The sequence below is a fragment of the Lepisosteus platostomus genome, chromosome 9 (assembly GCF_059453375.1).
Source record: "Lepisosteus platostomus isolate fLepPlt1 chromosome 9, fLepPlt1.hap1, whole genome shotgun sequence".
NCBI classification, from domain to species: domain Eukaryota; kingdom Metazoa; phylum Chordata; class Actinopteri; order Semionotiformes; family Lepisosteidae; genus Lepisosteus; species Lepisosteus platostomus.
The window spans coordinates 60,991,893-61,015,379 of record NC_142619.1 but is presented as its reverse complement, the minus strand read 5'-3'; the positions used below and the strand labels follow the sequence as shown (position 1 = coordinate 61,015,379).

Below are 23,487 nucleotides of genomic sequence, written 5' to 3'. Positions count from 1 at the left end.
CTCCAACTTTCCTCCCTGGATCGTCAAGTTCTGTCTATGAGAAGTGGGAAAAGATGAGGTTCCGCAGCCAAAATGTTCCGTTTCTTTTTATCTTCTCGGCATAGAACACACCTTTACTTGTTCCAAAGACCGGAGGAGATCATCTTGAAAGCGTATGTTGTCAAACTTACAATCGCCAGTCTCCGCTCGCCTGCCATGCTCACATTTTAGCTTCCGTTTCTGGGACACGCGGATATACAGACGCTGCTGTTTGTCGTGGATTAGGCAACTCTCTGGTAAATAACTGGGCCACACACAAGAGTCCAGAAGGCTTTCATTGTCACCCTGCCTGAACAGCCTTTTGATTAAAAGCTTTTCTCCAAGCATTCTAAAAACGCTCTGTACTAATCCCTTTCAGATCAGTGTGTGGGGGACTGTATTCAATCCCCCTCTCTTATTTCAGCACTGCAGATGCTGGAATGCAGGGTTCCTTCACAGTCTGCACAGAGCGATGAAGTGAACACTGTTCCTGTATATATACTGGGTACGAACACCTTCTAGGCAATGTCCTACATTCTATTACAGAACTCAGGAAACTCATGTCTACCGGGAACCGTTAGCAAAGATTCCGGTGGGTTATCTCATTTAAGACAGGTGGAATTTCTACAGATCCACAGCACATTATAATATCACATTCACAGATGGAAGCAAATAGCCCCCTTTTAAGAAATAGATCAAGCAGAACTCTCTACCACTTACCTCTTCGCGTGAGTGTTCAGTGTGTCGCCGTCAGGTATGCTGGACCGATGTTCAGGCAGACCGTACTGGGGGGGCAGGCTGGCCAGATGTTCGAGGCCGTCTGCGGTGTTGCCGTGCACGCACATCTGGAATATCGGGCAACGGGATCTGCACACACCGCCGCAAGGCAGGGGTACCCCCCAGACCATGTCCAGACTGAACACTCACGGCAGCAGAGACCTCTCGTGCTCTCCCGGAGGGCCCGGGCCGATCCGCCACCCTGGTGACCGCCAGGCTCTCCTCTCCTCTGGAGCTGCTTTCCCTTTCCCTACCATTCCCGACAGAGAGGCCAGGCGTGATGTCCTTCAAGAGCTCTGTTTTCCGTGCTGCTGGAAAACTAATTCCGATTTACAATACATGCATACAAGACTTGGGCAAAAGTCAAGTTATTCCTTTCATCTCACTTTATCTTTCTCTGTAAGTACCTCATGTTATTGTGGCAGCTGTAACAGTCATGAACAAGCTGCTCCATTGGATTAGGAAGTGGCACGTGACAGTTCTGCTTAGCGCTCTGTGCCCCCATGTTTTTTTTTTAAATCAGGTTTGTGGTGTAAGAGAGGATTTACCATTTCATGCTAATTTTCCTGTAAAACCTCACGGTTAGGTTTTGTGAGAACATGGAAGGTCCAGACAAGATGGAGGTTCTTATCTGAACTAAATTCCCCAGAAGGCAATGGGAAACGATCCGTCATCCTCAGTCACCTGACCAACTGGTGGAAGACAACTCGTCAGTTAATACTAATAATTCCTTACACTTATATAGCGTGTTTCTGTACACTCCCCTCAAAGTGCTTTACAGTTAACAGGGTTGACATTTAAATCCAGGAGGCTGAGGCTAGAAGGCCTGCAGGCTCTCTGTCATGTGTTAATCCCAGAGGGATAAGGGAGCAGAGAAAGCAACACAAGACATGGAAGCAAAAATGTACGTTTTTTTCCCCGACAGACTTGCAATAAGGGACTGCTGAAGTTACCGGACTGCCAGCTAGAGCTCAAAAGAAGAGCTAGGCTTTTATTTTGTTGTTGTTGAAGGGGAATGTTTTCACATGTAAGAACCCTGGGGCACACTACCAGAAACAGGGATCGCTCACGGTTTGAGAGAGTCCTTCCAGGTAAACCCATATAGCCATAACTGAATTCATATCAGCACTCTGAGGTGTGCAAGTACTTTCCTGAATGCCCTCTTTCTTTGCTGGAAATTGCTGTCGTGGCACACTGGATACAATTAATTTATAAAAGACAATAACTGTTTCTGCAATACTATACACACACACACACACCTCACAGAATATCACATGTAATTTATTGGCACAAGGTCAAAAATCACACAAATCAGGGATGTATCACTTTAGATAAAAATGAGTTTACAAAGTTCAAACAATAAGGCATTAACGTAAATTGCAATGTTGCATGTAGTGACAGCAGTACAAGTAGGAAGGCAAATTTTCTGTACTAATTAATGCTATGACATTAGAATGCCCTTCTGGTACTGTCTTGACAAGTATTATGCAGGCATTGTATAGGTTTTTTAATGAAATATTTTCATCATGGGAAATGTGAGAAACGGAAAAGAATATCTCAAGTTTTTTAGTTTTTTTAGTTCTTCTTCTAGAAAAAATGGAAATAGCTCACAACAAACCCACACAGATGCAAAAATCTTTTTAAAAAGTAATTTGTTCATCAAGAATTGATAGTATGAAACTGTACCCATTTATCAAGTAGTCTTTATCAAATAGAAATCGTGATTTTTTCCCCAAATAAGACAACTACTGTAAGTTCAAACCTTTTGTATAAAAATCAATGTGCTACATAGTTCATTTTATAAAAAGCTTTTGCTGCCTTTCAACTGTAGGAGCCAGGTGGGACTGGGGTGTGTTCACAGTGGATCGGTACCAAAGTGGTTCTGGCTACAGCAATTCTCTCAAGTGCCAGGGGCTGCCAGCTCCCTCCTTCCCTGATCCTGTGCCCAGCTGGAGAAAGCTGGAATGTCCCCAGCGTCTCGGGCTCAGGAAGCTCAGAACCTGCCACGCAAACTGGACCGAAACGAAAAACAGCCCCAACGTGCCCGCCAATCAACACATAGCGCGTTCTGACCCACAGGGGCTTGAGGGGGGGCTCGTGGCTGGGAAGGGAAATGGAAGGAAGCCACAGCGGCCTGCTGTGCATCGGACCCCCGAGGCCAGCGTGCTCCAGAGCCTGTGAGCAGGTGGACTGTCCACTGCTGTAATACATGTGCCCGCTGGACCTCTTCGCACTGCGGGGGAAAGGCTCAAAGAGATACCCCTAGATGGGCTCCTCTCATTGGCAGCTGTTCTTATGTTCTTAAGCAGAAGGACAGAATATTGTTCATTGCACCGTTTCCCTCAGGACAAGGAGCCATTCAAGGGGAAGAAAGGATTAATGCTGAAGGAAAAAAAACAGGATCATTCCCTTTAAACAGGAGCACAATGTTATTGCTTTTGACTTCAAATGATATTTTGAGCTCTTCTGAATTGCACTCTTATATAGCACTCGCAGGTGCTAAGTGAAACAACTACAGGCACCCACCGCGAGGACTAGAAAATTCATAACTGCTCTGAGTAAATATGCAGTACCTTCCCTGACAGTCTGGGGGCAGTGTTTTTTTGTTAAGGTTTTTTTGGTTCGCAAGCTACTCTTGCCCAGTGCAGATCTGGCAGTCTGTGCGAGATCTGGATAGGCAGCCGACCACTGTAAGACCGCTAGTTTGAAGAAATGACAAGGGTCATTTCCCTTCTTTGACTTTTTGTTACAGATTCTGGGTACAAAGGCCATATTGAGGTGGCAAAGAACGGTAACTCTCTTGTATCGCCTAGGCACTATTTACTTACTCATTGCTGACATCTGTAAGACAGTGCCTAGTTCTTGCATAATGCTCTTTGTTGGCAGGCTGTGCCAGTTCATATCAGCACCATGTGTGTGTGGCCCACACGGCCCGCACAAGAGCACCCTGGCGTTAGTGTTCAGAAGCCCAGCTCACTCCACCTTCTTCAGAACGTAAAGGATCCCGATGTTGTCGATGGTCACGAAGGTCCTGAAGTCCGGAGACACGTGGATTCCCTTCAGGTTGGTCCCCGTGGTGTAGAAGGTCTGGAGCGCTCTGCCGGTCTTCACGTCCCACCACTGATAAAGACACAGAAAAGGACGGGCCGCCTGTCAGTTTCAACAGGCTGAAACGCCAGTGTTTCATTCATTCCACCGAGTCAGTGTCTCTGGGTTTTCTTCACCAGCCAAAAAGAAAATCAGGGACTCCTGAATAATTGCAGTGTAATTAAAAATGCATTTTTATTTTTAATATTTAATTCCTCCTGCCACACTCATAGGCTACATATTAAAGTAATTCTAGCGTGAAAGATGAACACAGACATAATTTACTGACGCAGGTTAACAAATTCCCTCATAATCCACTTTGTTAAAATGGAAAAAAAAATACGATCAATTGCATCAAACTTAATATTTAATATCTCTAGGAGATGGAAATTATCTTAACAATAATCAGTGACAAGATTACTACATTCTTAGATGATTGTTAATCACAGTAATGCAAATTGATTATGATTATACATTCAAGCGCAGTCTTTTCCCTTTGCTTTATTAAGCCGATTTTCATGCTGGGTGGATACATACGACAAGACATCATCTTTGAATAACTGAGGCTCAGGAGTTTTAAAAACCAATGATTCAGAGACTGATCCTCCACCCCGCAACACACACAGCAGCTCATTTGTAATGCACTGCACTCGCCAAAATAGCAATGATGCACTGAAAAGGTGCAAGATTGAAAACACTCTGCTATGGAGCCCTTTATCACAGAGCGCTGTGCAGATGAAGACTGCAGGTAACCTGCAACAGTGGACTTTGTGGACACAGCGGAGAGGGAAGGAAAAACCCCGAGTAGGAGTGAAGAAGCTTCTGGGGGGCCCAGGTCCCAGTAGGGCCCACCTTCTCTGCAGGCAATGGGTTATTGGAACATTAATTGTAATGGATGACGGGCGATGTCTGCAAAGATCGGGGCTGGGATCCTGGTGTCCTGGGTCAGTCCTTGGGGTTATCAGAGTGAAGCAGCAGGGAGTCCTGGTTCTACCATTCTGAACTGGCATCATCAGATGTTCCTCAGATTTAAGCGACATTGCGCATTGTATAGGATGATTTGCTATGCATGTAAACAAGAACTTTCAGATGTTTCAGGAATCTTAAGGGATTTCATTTAGAGACGGACCAGCTCTGCTAATTTCTATGGCAAAGAAAATGTTTACCAGTGAATTAAATTAACTACTAACTACCAAAGAGGCTAGATGGGCTGTATGACCTCCTTTGTCTGTAACTGTTCTTACTGTACATTCTAATAATAATAATAACAATAACAATAATAATAATAATAATAATATTTATTTACCCTATTAATGGATTTAAATAAGCATGAATAATTTCTGAACAACTCATTAACTGGGAACTGAAAATCTCTACTATTGTATAATATACTATTATAATGTATAATACTTTGGTGAAAACAAGTGACATTTTCAGCCATATTCACCAATCTAACAGCGCTGCATTTGGTGCAGCAGGCAAGCGTGGAAAAGACTTCTCTCTAGTTCAGGGGCTGCATGCTAAGCTCTCATCACACACAGCTTTCTGACACTCTGGAAGGATAAGAATACGGATCAGCCACTTACATTTCACAGAAGTGCCAGAATTATTCACTAATCCAGCTGTCTCTGGAGGCTCAGGAAGAAGAAAGCTTAGCTGTGGAACTCCAGCGCATGCCTCTGCTTAAAAAGGAGGACATGTTGCTACTTTTCTCACACTCAGGAAGAACAGATGCTTCTGACCAAGGGTTCTTTCCATTTTCCTTCTTCTAGGGATTCATGAATCACAGAACTCTTCATTCTAAAAAGATGTGCCTCATTTGCATTCGCTGGCAAACATCCTCACTTTTTTCAGCTCATGACTCCAAAAAGATAGCATCCTGGTGCCTGAACGAATTTACTGGCCCGAGTTGGTCTTTTTTTTAAAAAAGCACAGCTCCAGTACAGGCTGTGGCATGTGACTGCTGTGCTCGGAGCACTTCTCTCTCACAGCCACTTCGATCACGCCGGCAGGATCACAGCTGTACAATATCACACAGTCATCAATATCTCTTGGAGGTGGCTAATGAGTTCAACAGAGACAGCGCTCAAGTCTGAAGGAGGAACCCTGCCGCCCTCACGACGCTCACAGCGCAGCGACCACATAACTCACCGAGAACCGCAGCTGTGCGATGTGTGGAGTGAGACAGAGGGATAAACAACAACCACTCTGAACACTGGCAGCTACATGCTTTGTCATCGTCCATGTATAGAGGCCAGCATTTAAATAAAGGTATATGCAATTAATTTGGTCTGATTTTCAAGATTATCCTGTCTCCGCTAATGTGTATCAAATTTAGAATTAACAACACTTTATTAACCCTTTACAATTTCTTGCATTAGGAATTATCTTTTTCGCATACCCCAGCTTGCTCTCCATGAGACACACAGACAGGGAGATAGCCGGGGTCAGAGCGCGGGGTCAGTCATTGTACAGCACCCCTGGAGCAGTTGGGGTGAAGGGCCTTGCTCAGGGGCCCAACGGAGTAGGATTCCTCTGCCGGCTGTGGGATTTGAACCGGCAACCTTCCAGCCACGGGCGCAGATCCTGAGCCACAGGGGCACCGCTCTGCCCACCAATAAAGTAGAAAGTACACCAATAAAGAATAAAGTATAGAGAAATATTACCATGAAAGAATTCTTGCAAGGCAATCATGTTTCTGATCACCCAGTCCCTGGACCACTGGTCTCTGCCCTATACCTCAGTAACGGTACAGAATGAATTTCTTTCCAGCACATTTTAGCCTAGGCGGACCTGAAAGGAGGAAGTTTCTTGGGAGATCGTTCCTTGCACAAAGAAGACTGAGAAACTCCGATCTACAACCAATCCCACACACGCACCTCTTTACTTTTTTTCTCCCAGAAGAGATGCATTTTAGATTCGGTCATGAGAGTGTTTTTTTCTGCATCACAAATGACCTTGACTGTTTCGTGTACCTGAACTTATCTAATTAAAACAAATGAGGCAGAGTAGTGTTTTAAAGTAAAGGGGCCGATGTGTTTTACTTCTAAAGAGCAAAGTGATGCAAGCTTTTATGTTTTAAAAGCTAAATGTAACTCACGCAAAACAGGGCTATTACTGCCTTTGCATCTAGGTCGAAAGATCAATCAGTTTTTAGATATACCACTCTCATACATTATACATTACTAGCTGCTTGAAGCAGCAAAGCAGCCTTTAAAGTCTGGATCTGAGGTCACTCTGCATGAAGTCAAAGGGAATCAAGTCACTGCAATGACAGGCAGCCGTAGATGGATAAAGGAGAGATTTCAGCCATCAGAACACGACCCTTTTCTGGAGCTTCTAACACACTGGAACAGCAGCGTCTACACAGATCTGGCCCGACTTCGAAAAACGCACACATTTACAAAGCCAGGACATGACACATGGTGACCTGCACCTCCTGAACAGGTGCAAACGCTGGTTTCGTGTTTGTCTTTCATTTGTTAGCTTACAAACCATTTCGGATGCACACTTCAGAAACAGACTCCCAGCACAGTGCCAACAGCGCCTTATCCTCAGCCGAGCAGGTCCCGTGTCTGCCACTGTCATGAGCCATGATTGGAGTCATCATTTAACCAACACACAAGGTGAAAGCAAGCAGTACCCTCCAGAACAGGGTTTCCAAAGTGTCTATGTACACGGCAGGGTCAAACTATAAATGGTAACACCTAAGAAGTGTCGAGTACACGGTCTGAAGAAAATGTAAGCAAATCAATGAACAATTACAATTTTTTAAATAACTGGTTCTGCAAATAATACACAAAACTAGTTGCAACCCCTGGGTGACCTGAGATTTTTCTGTGTAACTTATTTTCTCCGTAACTGTTTGTATATCCTCGTTTTCTGCCCTCCCCGGGCTGCAGGAACACAGGTCGCGTGCTTGCATTTCCAAATCAGCCCTGAGGCGAAGAGTAACACGCAGAAACGGCTCCACGGACGGTGTGGGGAAACACGCCAGCAGTTTCGCTGTGCCTCTTCAAGCACGCTCCAGCTGTGCTGGGGGAGTGAGCAGTCCTAACCAAGCATTCCGTTTATGGGCGGGACAACGAGGCAACATTTTGCAAGCTTTTTTTTTGTTTGTTTTTTTAAGGGTTCACGGGGCAAGAGAGTCAGATCACAGATTCACTTAGGACCACAGTGGCAAGTCAGGAGGGCAGCCAAGCCCCGAAGACACGAGGACAGGGGGCGCGCTCACACCAGCCCCCTGGAGCCTGGTCACATGGGGACAGCGGGGTGAATGTCCAATGAACTCCGCAATTAAGGCAGCTGTGGGGGCTCTAGAAAATGTGTTTAATCTCCAAATAAAGAAGATGTACAAAGGAATAAGTAATCCAGCAACATTGTGCTCCAGTACATGATAGGATTTCAACTTTTTAAGCTGTCGGTGGCTCTTTCGATGAAAACAATGAGATGCATTTCAACCCGCTTTGTAAAAAGATCAACTTTTGCTTTCACATTTAGTTTTTAGTCCTCGGAAAGGGAACATAATCCTTTCAAGTGTTCTGTCAGGCTGCCATCTGCCAAATTAACAGAAGGAAGTCTGGAACAGGAAAAAGTTCTGAACTGCAGTATTACTGCAGAAAAAAAAATGCCATCAGAGCATCTAAAATTGCAACTGCTGGGCAGAAACACTACCATGGACAGACAATTCACAAAAAAGTGAATTGAAATGTACTTGGTGAGGCAAGACAACCTTTAAAACAAAGTTATTGCACAACCACTGCTACATAAAAACCCATTTAAAAACTACTAGCTGGGACTGTTTTTCTTAAATGATGGATCAGGCACAAAATCCCACAATATCTCAATGAAAAACACAAGAAGATCAGTAAAGAGCAACTACAGTATGCGAACAGCACACACAGCAAGGACGCATTTACGGTGTTTATTTTTATAAGTCTGTATTATTATTACAGAGAACAGCTAAGTATTTGCGTGACTAGGTAATTTTGTGCAAGTGAACTAAATTAGGTTTGCTGTAGCAAAGGGGTGAATACTTATGCAATCAATATTGCAATAATATAGCGTTTGAGTTTTCTTTTTTGTTTTTCTTTGTTCAGTTTTTTGGCAACATTTGACGTCTTTCACCCATAAAAGCATTCCATTTCCATTCCCGATGAAAAAATCTTCAATAAAATCTTCATTAAATGTGCAGACACCATTTGCAAAAATGACACATCGATTGAAGAGGGTGAATGGCTTGGCAAGGCATTGTATCCGTCACCATTCTTGTGTCACACAGACAGAACTGTCATTTATTTCTCCGCTTTTGAATCTCCCAGTCAGGGGTAATGTTCTTGTCTTGTTGAGATCCAGGAAAACGGGAGAAGACATTGCGCAGAACAAAGAGACCTAAATGTAAAAACTTTCCTCCCTGACACATCCAAATGTCCAGAAGGGAACATTCCCTGCATGGACTGCTGCATTCCGTGTGGGTTTCGAGCGTTTAATTCAACTGGACTGCGCACGTATCAATTAGACAGACAGATAGATGAAGTATTGCAGGTTCCCCGGCCTTTTAATTCTTGCAGACATTCTGGTAATGTAAAAAAAACCTAAAATGTCAGGACAGCTGCTGGAAAGCCAGGTACAATGATGACGTTGTCTCTTCCTACCCGAATGGCTTCTCTGAGACTCAAGGGGGCATGTCCAGTGGAGCAGGCCGTGCGCATCTCCCCGAATGACCTCGCCAGAGAGGTGAGGATGAGACAGCACTGAAGAGATACAGCACCTCCTGGAGCTGAAAGCCAGACCTGCTCCCACCTGCACCCTGATCCGCGCTGCCGGTGAACATGTGCTTACATGAAATACCGATCGTATTAAGTGATGAACAAATCTTGCTTAGCTGAGGGTGGTGAATAAGATATCAAGAGCCAAAAAAACATTCCCTTTGCCGAAGTAAAAAACCGACGCTCCAAGCTTCTCTGCTGTCACATCACTCCGCGGTCCCCCCACCTCTGTGGAGCAGAGACATGCTTGGGCCAGCGATCACTCGAGCTGTGCAGGACAGGCGGTGACCCCAGGGAGAGCCGATTCTCCCATTTGGCCTTCAGCTCTGGCCGTCAGCTTTTACACTGCGAGCAGCAGAAGGGGCAGGAGAAACCAGAAGTCAAAAACAGGGTCTGACATCCAGTCAACAACCCCACAAAAGACAGACTTCTGAGCCCCGAGGACCAGAAAGAGGGTTCATGGAAACGCAGCAGCTTGCCTTAAACCTGCCCAGACAGGAAGGAAAGAATCAATGCTGATGGTTCAGAGCACAAACAATTTGTGTTCTAATAAGTGCTTAAATGGGTTTCAGGGCTGAAATTAAGCTTCGTTTCTGCTGCGGTGAACAGCAATCTGTATTCTGGATAAGAGCTACAACATAATGCTGCCTGAATTATTCAGCTTAAAAAACAGGAACAATAAGCCATCATATTTACCAAAGCAATTTAAGGTCACAGAATTACAACTGATTCAGTAAAGGTTTTTGCCCCAAGGCTCTTGTGCCGATTACCCTGATACAGCTATTTGTTTTTCTTTATTTGAGGCTCCAGTTAATCTGCACAGTGAGGTGACTGAAGCAACAGTATGTCCACAAATGGGTACAATATGTGTGGACAATAGAGGCAAAAGTTATTCATTCCTCTTTAAAATTTTAGATTTGATTACTTCCAGTGAAGTAAAAAAAAAAAAAAGACAGTTCACTGATTTTTTCTTGACAGCTCACCGTTTGATAAATATCAAAGAAAATAACTTTAATAATGCACAATGTGCTCATTGTGCTAATTTAACCTATATGCCGAGTCTCAAACGCAATCAGAGCACAGGGTTTCATCGGTGTCACTGTGAATCTATCTGAGCTGCGCCGATCAGAACGTCTCTGCACGCAGCACTGTCACACCAACTTTTTAACACCATCTGTGTTCGATGCAATGAATAGCTGCCATACGCGGAAATAAACATATTGAACCAATAGTGGTTAACAGCCTGCGTAATAGTCTGACATCCGAGAAAGAAAAAAAGAACTGAAATGGCTCTCTGAAGAATGCTCAGTGCGTCCGGGCAATTAAAAAAATAACTTGCGGCACGATCTGAGCTTTACAGTGTCCTCTGCAATCCCCTCGGGGGCCCAGGAGGCTGTAGAGCCAGCTCTGCCAGGCATGCCCACTCGGCTCGTTCCACGCGCGGACGTACGCAGCCCAGCCTGTATTGGCTGCACAGGAGAATCCGCACAGACGCGGGGTTCTCTTCCCGCCGCAGAGGAAGGGGAACAGAACTGCGCCGCTGAGGGGCGCGCCCTGTGAAAGGCCCCCCTGGCCCCGGCGGGCCTCCCCTGACTGGTCCAGCCCTGCCCAGAGTGCGGCAGGGGCCAGTAACCCCTCCGACCCTGCAGGTCCCCCGGGAGAGCGAGCCAGCGAGCGCCGTCCTCGCCCGCCCTCGCGCTCTGTGGACGTGGGCCGGAGCCGCCAAGACACGGCGTTGGGAAACTGACGACTCCGAACAGGGCGGAAGGGCGGAATAAAGATCCATCCGCCCCTCCGTCTTCTCTCCGCTGTATCCAGGACAGGGCCGTAGGGGGAGTCGGAGTCTATCCCAGCAAGCAGTGGGTGAAAGGCATCGCAGGTCCATCACAGGGCATTCAGAGAGAGGCCCACACTCACACCAGGGCCTAAAACCCACGCGAGCATGGGGGGAACTTACAAACAGACAGCACCCCAGGTCCAGAATTGAACCCAAGGCCTCAGCACTGCAGGGCAGCAATCCTAACCACCACTCTGCCCATCTGTCAGACTTCCCCTCTGATAACAGGACAGAACAAGACCACTCTGCCTGCTCCTTCAGCGAGCACACCAATCCCCAGGTGTCCGAAGTCATCCGCTCCTAAAGATCAGGCCAGGGAAAACAGGCAGTCTCCTCCATGTGTCCACTGGCAATGCAGGACAAGAGCTCTGATCCAGACAGCTAGCAGCTCAGTAATGCCCATCTCATCACAGAATGATATTCCTCCCTCAAGAAAAGAGCATTTAAATCAAGCTTTAGCCTTAATCCAACCAAGTTCATACAGATTGGCATCACCCATAAATAACATTCAGGCTCTAGTCTGAATCTGAAACAACAGGTAACACCACCACACCTAAAACACTTGACTTTAAAACCTGCAAAATGCTCCGTGTGATACAGCCCACTTGACTGCTCTTTCACAAAATTACAAATTAGCTGCAGACTAAGACTATTCACCCACCCCCCACCATCGGAAGTTTTTGTTCCTCTCGATAATGAATGCAAAACACATTTGCATAAAAAAATCTCATCTCACAACATGTGCCCAGCGCAAGAGCCTACCCACAACTGCAAGAGAAAGTTAACAACAAAGAGAACTTTTAATTGCCTTACTATTATTTCTTCCTGCTACTCAGAAAATTGCATTATCACGGCTGGCTGCAGAGGAACACACGATTTGTACATGCCTCCCAGTACTCCCGCGGCACAATTAAGCACAAAACAATTGGCATCGACTGCCTGACTTAGTCTGTTTAATAAGAATCCAGCGAGAGAGTTCAGTCACGGGCAGGCTGCTGCTGACACATCCTGTGTGTCTCAGGGAGGGGTCCCTCACCACCTCTGGGTGGGACTGCTCGTTTTTGCTGGAAGAGCGCAGGAGCCGTTTAACCCCGCGAAACGCTGATAAACGGAAGTTCTAATTGGTCTCAAAATGAATACGGTTTCGGAAAAGCTGGAGGCTTTAGGAGCTTTTGCATTCTTTGCTAATTGTTTTAAAATGATGGCAATAGATCAGACGGGTCAAACAGTTAGTTGTGTAATATGTTTGTGTATTTCTTGGAGGAAGGAGAGTCTGACTGCGCTGATTGAACTGACAAAGTATTAACTGTCCCATTCAGGCATAATTAGATCTCATTAGGAGCTGGATGTGATGCCTATAAAGCACTCAACACCACACACCGAGATCAACAAACTCCATTCGGCTTTCAAGAGAAGGAGACTCTGCAGGCTTGTTGTACCTGGCACAGAACTGAAACACCTACTAAATGAAAAATAAATGAAAATTGGAGAAAATGCCACCAACAACAAGATACACTCTATCCTTTTTATTTGTGGCCACATTTCCAGTTCAGCCCATGAGATCCAGACAAGAACTGATCACTGAAGTTTTCAGATCAAAGCATCTGGATCACACTTTCTGGAGCTCATCTCAGCTCCTCCACGAGTACCAAAACCCCTGGTAAACATGCATTTGATGAGAGTGCTTGTTGAAAAATGTTTACCATACCCATTTTGTTTTAGAAACAAAGAATGCTTTTAACGCTGCCAGCAACAGCTCCTGTTGCAGACCCAAGTATTAGATGCCACTCTGCAAACGCGTCCTGGAGATTGTGTGTGGGAGTGAGGTGAAAAATGGAGCAATCTGCCAGCTCATGACAATAACAAACGAGGATGTTTCGGGTGCAGTTTAGTGCAGGTCTGATGGGAATTAGGGGTCACTGACTCCCTGGAAGGTGAACTTCTCACCATGCAGGTTAGAGTAAAGAAAAATCTCAGTCTCTTGCACATCACAAAGTGTTACACCTTCTGTCCAGAACCAAACACAGCCCTGGGTAAGGTGAATTATATCATGCAGGCTTTACCATCTGAATTATTGATGGAAAGAATTTCCTTTTTTAATTCATCTTGACTGAGCACTGTTGATGGAGCAGATTATTCATGACAGTGGATACTGAGGTAAAGCTCAGAATCTCTGCCTTGCAAGGTGTCCTTTCTGCACTGGATCTTATCCTTCATGTGCAGCAGCACCCCCAGCTGCATCTGTGTGAATGAAAACACGTTACACTGGCCTCCAAGCACAAGAAAACCCATACAGAGACATCCATTCTTCTGCCTCACGACGAAAACCACTTATACTCACTCCAACACACACCCACGTGCTGGGACACACAAAGGCAATGAAAGAGCTTTACAAGGTACAGAGATGAACAACAGATTTTTCCTGGTAAAGGCAGAGAATCTCGGCAACAAAAGTGACATTCCACGGGACCAACACCCGAGAACACATCTTTATGGTTGAGCTGTTTTTAACAGCAAGTAGAAGACACTAGAATATATGAAGCTAACATTATTTTCATAAGACACAAGCCCAAGCATCTGAAGAGACTTCATCTGAATGAATCAGGATGTTTCACCCCTGTTAGGGTTCGATAATGTGGTACAGCCACTTCTAATGTTATGACACAGTCTGAGCTAATTAATATCATATATCACAATGCACTGTACATACATGAAAAATATTAACTCCCCCTGTACATTACTACATTTTCTACAGGCAGCAATGGTAGTAGTAGGGATGAAGAGAGGACCGTTGCTCTGTTTTGTGTCATTGTTTTGGGCTGCCTCTTTCTCTAAAAAAAAGTACTTATAATAATAATAATAATAATAATAATAATAATAATTGCTTACACTTATATAGTGCTTTTCTGGACACTCCATTCAAAGCGCTTTACAGGTAATGGGGATCCCCTCCACCACCACCAGTGTGCAGCCCCACCTGGATGATGCGACGGCAGCCATAGTGCGCCAGAACGCTCCCCACACACCAGCTCTCAGTGGGGAGGAGAGCAGAGTGATGAAGCCAGTTCAGAGATGCTTGTACAGTGCTTTTCATTCATAAGGGTTCCAAAGTGCTTTACTGAAGTGCAGTCCCACCTAGGAGAGACACAGTGGCCATTCTCCACCAGCAACACCAACTGGGAGACACACAGCAGCCATTCTACACCAGTGGCCCCAAACACATAGCAGACCAGGTGGAGAAGACAGAAACTACTTCTCAAGTTGAATTAAGGGGGAAGTTTAGGAAGGTCGGAGTGTACACGTCCAGTGTAGAATCTGCCAGGACACCATGGTTGACATCTCTAGTCTTACAAACAGTGTCATGGGATCTCTAGTGACCACGCTCCATCTGAAGACAAGGTCTCATCCAAAGGATGGCACATCCTGCAGCACTGGTCACCATACTGGAGCGCTGGGTACGGAATTATCAAAGGGGAAGATCACAACTTACAGCAAAAGCATGTGTTTCCTTAGAGGAATCACATTACAGGACTTAATCTAAGATCAGCTTATGCTGCATATTAGTTTTTATATAAGTAGGGCTGGGCGATATGGCCAAAAACATTATCACGATAAAAATTTTCATCTCAGTCGATATCGATAATTATCACGATAAATGTCAAATCATTATTTCTGTCAAGTTTAAAGGCTGATTTTTTCTCCTGAGTGAAAGTTGAAGAAACCAGACAGTTAACTGGTAAATTAAACAACTCTTCGAGCTGGTCGTTGGCAGCACTACATTTGCTTCAGTGTCGCTCAATTCTCCACTCTAGCTACAATCCTGTCAGCCACCACCATGTGGGTAAACAACACCACGTTAGCTGCCCGGTCTTACACCGCACTCGCACTTGCGCAGTATTTTGTGCGCATGTGCATATCATGTGCAAAGCATAAACATTTATCGAACATTTATCGGACCTTTGTTAAAAGTATATCGAAGAAAATTATATCGCGATAATTATCGTTATCGAATTATCGCCCAACACTATATATAAGTCTACAAAAGTCTTGTAATATTCTTGGAGCTTTAATAATAGTATGTATATAATAACAATAGCAAAATGATACGTTATGCACCAGGCAGATGTGAAATATACCAAATACCACAGGGCATAGTGAACCAGATGAACTGCAAAAGGCCTAGTTCACAACTTCACACACAATCATACAAAATATGCGGAGAGCTGAAGGACATCCATCTTCATCAGCAAGAAATCAAAACTGTCAAAATGAACCAGCACTGTTTTTAATGAAAGCAGCGGCAGTAAAGATTTTCTCCTGTTTCTGAAGACAAAGCAGCCTTCACTGCGATGGTACCACAGTTCCTTCTTATAGAAAAGATTGAAGGTAAACGATTTTTACGTTTTAAACAGTCTGGAAAAAAAGAATGTAGGGAAGTGATTAAAAAGGCCAACAACATGAGGATATGTAGTTAAAAGTACAATTTAAATCAAGGGATGTTAAAAGTTTAGAATGCCCTAAATAAGACCTCATTTAGAGCACTGCATTTTAGTCACCGTTATTGAAAAGATATAGCTGATCTGGAAACCATCCAGAGAAGAGCAAGCAGATGCGTTCTGCAGATTAAGAGAATGCCCCACAATGACAGGCTAACTGGACTGAATCTTTTCTTCCTGAACCCTCAAAGGAGCTGAGACAATCAGCCTTCTTCAGAATGAACACTGAAGTACAAACCAGCAGACACACTTCCACATGTCCTCATTTTGTATTTAAATTTAAAGGAGGCATTTCAGTGGTGCAGGAGCCTGCAAAAAGACACCCAGCCAGGCAGTAGAAACCGATACCTCAAGAACGACTGGACGAGATCTTCAGATCAATTACCTAGTTCATTACGAAACAAGCTAGACGGAACCGACATTTTTATGCTCTTAAAAAAAACAGAAGACCTATTCCTTTTATAACAAAGAAGACAACACCAAAAATTTAACCCTTCCACTATAAAGTCTCTTTTAGAGAGACAGTTGTACATTGTACATTCTCAAGGAGAAACAAACCAGTATAACTCTTGTCAGGCTTAGAAACCATTTGATCACCTGCTGCTGGAACAAGACTATGCAGTGCACTTTCACTATTAATATCACTGAGCACAGCTCTGAAAACATTATTTTTCATTGAACGGTGAACATTGTTATAGGAGTCTACTTAACATGTCAACATGTTAACTGTTAACACTCAACATGCCTAGTAGAGAGTCAACAAATCCTTTCAGTTCCAACAAAAAAAAACCAGAAAAAACGAAAGGCTTTTTTTAAAGGGAATTAGCTCCAATTCAAAGGAATCATTTCATCACACTGCTAATTTCCCCTGTGCATTTACTGTACTTACAGCAGAGTTTATTTTATTTACAGTACAGTATGATCAGTGGATGAAGCTACATTGTTTCTGTACAACGTCTTATACGACTTGCGTCCCCCTTATAAAATATTTTTCATCGAGTATTTAACTCATCATGCACTCATTTACTGGAAGTCTTGCTGCCTGAGAGGACTCTTGTTTGCTCGAGTCAAGACGGAGACATCCGCGTTCCTCCTCCTGACAGCAGCACTCCACAGACCCCAGCGCCGAGCTGCGTCGAGCAAGCGCAGTGCTCACTGCACACCATCACTCATAACCACAGCCATTCTTCAACCTGATGCATCACTACCATCAAAAGTGCCAAGAAGACTGAATGGAAGGCAAAGGCTTTCAATTTCCTTCTCCCTCGCCTGCCTTCTCTCCTGAAGAAAAACGTCATACCTCCAGGCAGGATTATAAAGATCACTGCGGAGTCTGGGGAATGCAACAGAGCTGGTTTGCCGAGGTGCGTTAGAAAGTGCAGTAGCACTGATGACGATGCAGATGCAAAACGAGCACCAGGCTTAGTGCCCAGACATGGGAGTATGATTCCAAATCTTTTACATTCTTCATAACGAGACCACCGTCTTAACGATGGCACCACAAACTGCCATTTAATCAGGGGCACATTTATAGTGGCGACAAGAACTTTTCCCTTGGGTGACACTGACTCCTGGACACCGGTGTGTGTTTGGATTCCAGGCAGACAGCGATTTCGGAAACACTGAGGCCGAAGCCGCGAACCGAGTGCACCATAAAGACACAGAGGCGGCACAGCAACGATGAAGAAGAAAATACAGCTTGGACAGAATAATGATGAAGTGTGTTTTATACAGCACCTTTAAAGGTGGCTTCTTTACAGAACGACAACAACAAAACAAATACACAAGATATGCACAATGAGAACACACAGTGAGAGGAGACAGTAGACGGGGGGTACTGAACACAGCAGGAGCAGAGGGGTAAAGAACAGAACCAGTTCAGTAAAGGCTCTTCTAAAGAAGGCTGAGTCTGGATTAGAAGGAGTTTAGAGAAGGTGGCTCTCTGATATCCTTGGGGAGAGAGTTCCAGAGCTCTGGGGCACAACAGGAGAAGCCCTGTCACCCCTCGACGGAATAGTTATAGAATAGGTTTGACTGCATGCTCTGGCACAATTATGTCCCACTACTCTCCACATAGCAACAGCGGAATGGCAGCTCAACCAGAACGTGAAACAAACACCAACACGTGGCCACGCTGAAGGATGATACCTGTGCTCTGCAGGTGCAGAAGAGCTGTGGTGACCAACGCAGCAATCTCCTGTTATTGGGCAGCAGTGCTCATTTGCCTACCGTACGACCAACCCATGTACGCAGATCATAAATACACTGTCAAGAATGTAACAATACAGAGTATATGGAAACACCCGCAACACTGAAGAAAACTTCCAAAATACTATTTAAGGGCAACTTCAATAAACTTTGATTACTTTAACACGAGTCTCAGTTTTAACACAAAGAAAAAGTAACTGAAGGTTTTGACATCACGCACCTTTATAAACTATGCAGAATGTTTCCACTCCTTCTATGCAATATTCTCCATGACCCACATTCTAATGATCACTGTGGTCCAACTCCAGCAGGAAAGGCAGGAATAGCGGGTTTCAGCCTACATCTCGACCATAGGAAATTATTGTTCAAGATTTCATCAGACTTTGCAGCCTGGGCTCTAATACAGGAAACTGGGATGTTTTTTTACAGATGTAAATTCAAATTCTAGAATCAATTTATCTACCTGACTGATGCTTTTATCCAAAGTGACTCACATTTGCATCTGTTCATGCAGCTTAGGATTTTACTGGAGAAATTTGGGCAAACCAGTGTCTCACTAGGGATTTGACCCCTCACCCCTGACCCCTCACCCCTGCTACACACTGCTGTCCTTCCATTCCTTATGTAACAAGGTTCACTCATTCAACAGTCTTATTCAAGACAATACTGGTGCCAAGAACCTTTTTTAATTATTTTTTTTATTTGGAAAGATAATTTTGCTGGGCACATTGACGTATTCTAAAGAAAGACCCATGCAGAGCATTTCTTTAAAATTGGGTGAATGTAAAACCTATTAAAAAAAGTTTTGAAGCTGGAAGTTTTAAAATAGTTTAAATCCACACAGGAAATTGAGACAGTACTAACTGACTCCCTCTATTTATTATGTTAGCTGCATGCAAATTCTTAGTGGTATATAAATGGTAATGCATTTATATATTGTTACAGTATGTTTACTATTTGAACTACCTGAAATAAGCTTAATTATTAATGTGTGTATTCAGAAACAAAGGTGGAAAGCCTCTTGCTGAAAACAGAACTGCTGTACGTCTTACATTTACAGTATCGGTATGTGTACACACAATGGGGACATTGACTGAAATGTTATAGCATGTACAGAATTAATGTTAATACTGGCTACTGTATACACAACCCAGAAAATACCTACTGTACCTGTAATTGCCCTTGAAAAACACAGTGCCTTTCAAACGTATTTTGAAATTCTGAAAACCTGAATTCTCAAACTAAGAAATTAAGCAAAAGAGTGTCTTCAGATCCATGCGTCTTTGGCAGCCATCACTGTACAGCCAGTAGAGACCCAGAAAGACTTTTCTTTCTGGTTCTTTCGCTACCAACTCTGCACACTGACACAATTAGTTCAGTACCAAAAGCACTCCATCCGTGTTCCCTTCAGCCTTGACAAGCTTCCCCGTTATTGCTGATGAGAAGCAGAACTGTAACATACTGCTGCCCCTGCCCTGCTTGACAGGGGGTGTTGATTGAGAGATGCAGTATATTGGGGTTATGTTAGACATAATGCTTTCCGCTTAGATCTAAAATGTGATTTGTAACTAACCACTTTGGGGATTTGAGATACTACATTTCCAGTTCCAGCCAAGCCCCCTTTGTGGAGTGACTCCAGGATATTTTCCCCATCTCAGTCTCTGTAACCCTTTCAGAGTCACCATAGGTCTCAATATTGCTTCTCTAACCAGTCTCTCTCTTCCTCGCCCAGCTGCTCAGTTTGGAGGACTAGAATTTGGCTATGCAGTGTCTGGGTGCATTGCACTTATTAATGACCAAATTCATCATGCTTAAAGAGATATTCTGATTTTTTAAAAGCTTTTATACATTCTTCCCCATCCCCAAGTGTTTCTGAAAGCTCCTCGATCTTCATGGTTGAAACTTTGATTGAAATTCACCACCTAACAGAGGAACCTCACAGCGGCACGGGTGTGTTTATTCTGTAATCATGTAAGCCACTATTATAGATTCTTGTACACGGACTGAGGCCACTCAGCTCACTGAGTGAGGCTTGTTAAGGCAATTTTGTGCAACTATATCAAGTTAGGTCTGCCACAGCAAATGATCTGAGTACTTATATAACCATGACGTTTACATTTCCTTTCCTATTAACTATGTTTCATTATTTTTGTTTTGAATGCGTTGAGTAAGTTCTGTATATAACAATTACTGCTACTTCAAAGAGTCCCGACTGCAAGCTTTGAAGCAAAAAAATGTGAATGCCTTTGCGAGGCGCTGCATACAGTATCCCCAGATTTTTAATGACTGGGCCCCGTCACTAACCAGACCCTACTGGCCCCACTGACACCTCTTCCAGCAGCAACCTTAGTTTTTCCCCAGGAGGTCTCCCATCCAGGTACTGCCCAGGCTCACACCTGCTGGGCTTCAGGGGGCTGCCAGGTGTGAGTTGCAGGAAGATATAGCTGCTGGCTATCGCTGACATGCACTGACTCGCAGGGACAGTTTTCCCAGAAGCCAATTAACCTAACAGTCCATATTTGGACTGTGGGAGGAAACCGAAGTGCAATGAGGAACCCCACGTGAATAACTGGAGAACATACAAACTCTACACAGACAGCACCCCAGGAACTGAACCCAGAGCCCCACCTCTGCAAGGCAGCGAGGATAAGCACCGCGCCTCCACGAGGAAGAGACATACAATTAGAAGTAAATATTATTAAATTGAAGCGTAACTTGTTACTTGAACAAGGCTAAAAAAAACACTGTCTTAACTCCTTCATGAGCACTATGTAGCTTGTGAAAATAACATGAGGTCCATGCTGTGCTCCACAGCCGAATGCTTGTTTCTTTTCTTCTCTTTTCAGCAGGAATAAACCTTTACCTGTTCCTTTACAGCCTACGCCTGCTGATGCAGCTCCTTACTTAAACTACTTCAAAACAACATGATTAGAGCCAACTACATTTTCACACACAGCAGCAGCAGGACCACGGCTACCAAGCTGCATCTGCAGAAAGTTCCTAGTCCTCCTCAGCGTCTTAAGTCATCTTCACCTGACCTCTCTCTGCCTGGGGTCCTGCTCTGTGCTTTCTGCTGAAAGGAGGTGAAATGAAAACACGCCTTTACCTCATGCTACTTATCAACAGGCTGCAGTCTGTCTTTGCTTTCCTTGCACTTCAGAATGTCCCTCAGAATAATACTGTACATCACTTTCATTGCTACCCTAACAGTGGAAGAAAGTCATTGTACCAACAAATCTTAAGGCTGTTGCCTGCAAACAACAAAACAAAAATGACTTTATTATGCTTTAGCGGTTCCTTCGCTCTTAAATTACATTCCAGGCTTCACTCTTCCATACTCTAAAGCCCTGGTGAATTGTCACTTGTGGCAGAAGACTAGCGATGTATAAAACATCCCCCTCGCCCTGGCTCACTTTTTAACACATCAGATCGATCTGGGCTCCGGAGGCAGCAGCCTCAGGCAGGTACCGATGGCAGCGGCACGATCAGGCCGTGTGCGCGGGTTTGTCTCCTGCCGCCAGGCGCTGCTCACCCCGGGGAATTTGCCCAGTGACCTCATCACCGGAGAGCAATGCAGGCCGAGGTACGGATCTCTGGTTCGGCTCGGTGGGATTAGCCCTACCGCTGGCAGCCCACTGGAGCTCAGCAGGTGTGAGCCTGGCCAGTACTTGGGGTGAAGGGCCTTGCTCAGGGGCCCAGTGGAGTAGGATTCCTCTGCCGGCCGCAGGATACGAACCGGCAACCTTCCAGCCACAGGCGCAGATCCTGAGCCACAGAGCCACCGCCCCTGGTACTGTTGTCTGACCCATTGCTCACACCTTGCCTGATGACTAAGCATGTTACATGGCCAGGGAATCAGCCAGGAGTGTTTTCACACTTCAGTGTCGTTCTGTGCTGTATTAAGGAGCCATTTGGGTGTCTGGGGAACACGTCTGAGTTCTGGAACCAAGAGATTATCGCATGGGAAGCAACGGGGGTTTAATTTCTGTCATATGAGTCCTCAGTTTACGAGCGGTTTGAGGAAATGATTAAGCGCGTATAACGAGGGATAACCGTACTCAATCAAAACACTTTAAAAAAAAGAACGGTGGACTCGAGCATAAAGAGGAGACGCCTTACGGAGGAAATGTGCAGAATCTTGAGCATGCCACCTTGCAGCAATAAGTTTCTAATATATTACTCTGAAAACGGAAGAAATAAAAACATGACCCTTTTATATCATTACTATTATTCCAATGGCTTTGCTAAAAATGCTTTAAAGTGGTATTTGCAAGTCCAGTACGTTCCTATGTTACCACCACTGCACCGACAGTGACCTGTCAGCTATGTTCATTATCCAGAGCTTTCATATGAACATCATCAAGATCCTGAAAGGACTTCGTCAAAACGTACAAGCTATATGCGTACAAAATAATGACTGCAATTCTTTCCTTTTCAGTTATTTATAAGCATTTGTGTCTCATTCAGGAAAAGGGGGAAGACACGTTTAAAATTGACAAAACTGTGGAAATAATAATAATAATAATTGCTTACACTTATATAGTGCTTTTCTGGACCCTCCACTCAAAGCACTTTACAGGTAATGGGGACTCCCCTCCGCCACCACCAGTGTGCAGCCCCACCTAGATGATGCGACGGCAGCCATAGTGCACCAGTACACTCCCCACACACCAGCTATCAGTGAGGAGGAGAACAGAGTGATGAAGCCAGTTCAGAGATGGGGATTATTAGGAGTCAGTGATTGGTGAAGGCCAATGGGAAATTTGGCCAGAACGCCGGGGTTACACCCCTACTCTTTTCGAGAAACACCCTGGGATTTTTTAATGACCACAGAGTCAGGACCTTGGTTTTACGTCTCATCCGAAGAATGGCGCCTTTTTACAGTATAGTGTCCCCATCACTTTACGGGGGCATTAGGACCCACATGGACCACAGGGTGAGTGCCCTGTGCTGGCCCCACTAACACCTCTTCCAGCAGCAGCCTTAGTTTTTCCCAGGAGTCTCCCATCCAGCTACTGGCCAGGCTCACCCCTGCTGAGCTCCAGGGGGCTGCCAGCTGTGAGCTGCAGGGTGATATGGCTGCTGGTGGTAGTGGTACATAGTGGTATATAATAGTGGTAGATTTGTACGTACAGCACTAGATCCAATTGACAAGGCTTTGTTCAATAGGAGGGGCTGGCTTAGGGTGAATCTTAAAATAAACACGTTCTATAGAAAGAGAAAGCTGCAGTAATTCAGTGTCCAGAATGCTAAAGAATATATTAAGTCACCCACTTGGGAAAGGAAAAAAAATGAC

At 44.6% G+C, this 23,487-nt stretch overlaps 1 protein-coding gene across 3 annotated transcripts in view; it reads right to left on the bottom strand.

Annotated features, from left to right (window-relative positions):
• Nucleotides 1–2,060: 2,060 nt before the first annotated feature.
• apaf1 (apoptotic peptidase activating factor 1) overlaps nucleotides 2,061–23,487 on the bottom strand; it is a 75,153-nt gene continuing 53,726 nt past the window's right edge. For all 3 annotated transcript variants that reach the window (XM_088646009.1, XM_088646012.1, XM_088646010.1), the window contains one exon: nucleotides 2,061–3,915. In XM_088646009.1, coding sequence (XP_088502135.1) covers nucleotides 3,769–3,915 — 147 coding nt within the window. In that variant the 3' untranslated portion in view covers nucleotides 2,061–3,768. The remainder of the gene's footprint in view (nucleotides 3,916–23,487) is intronic.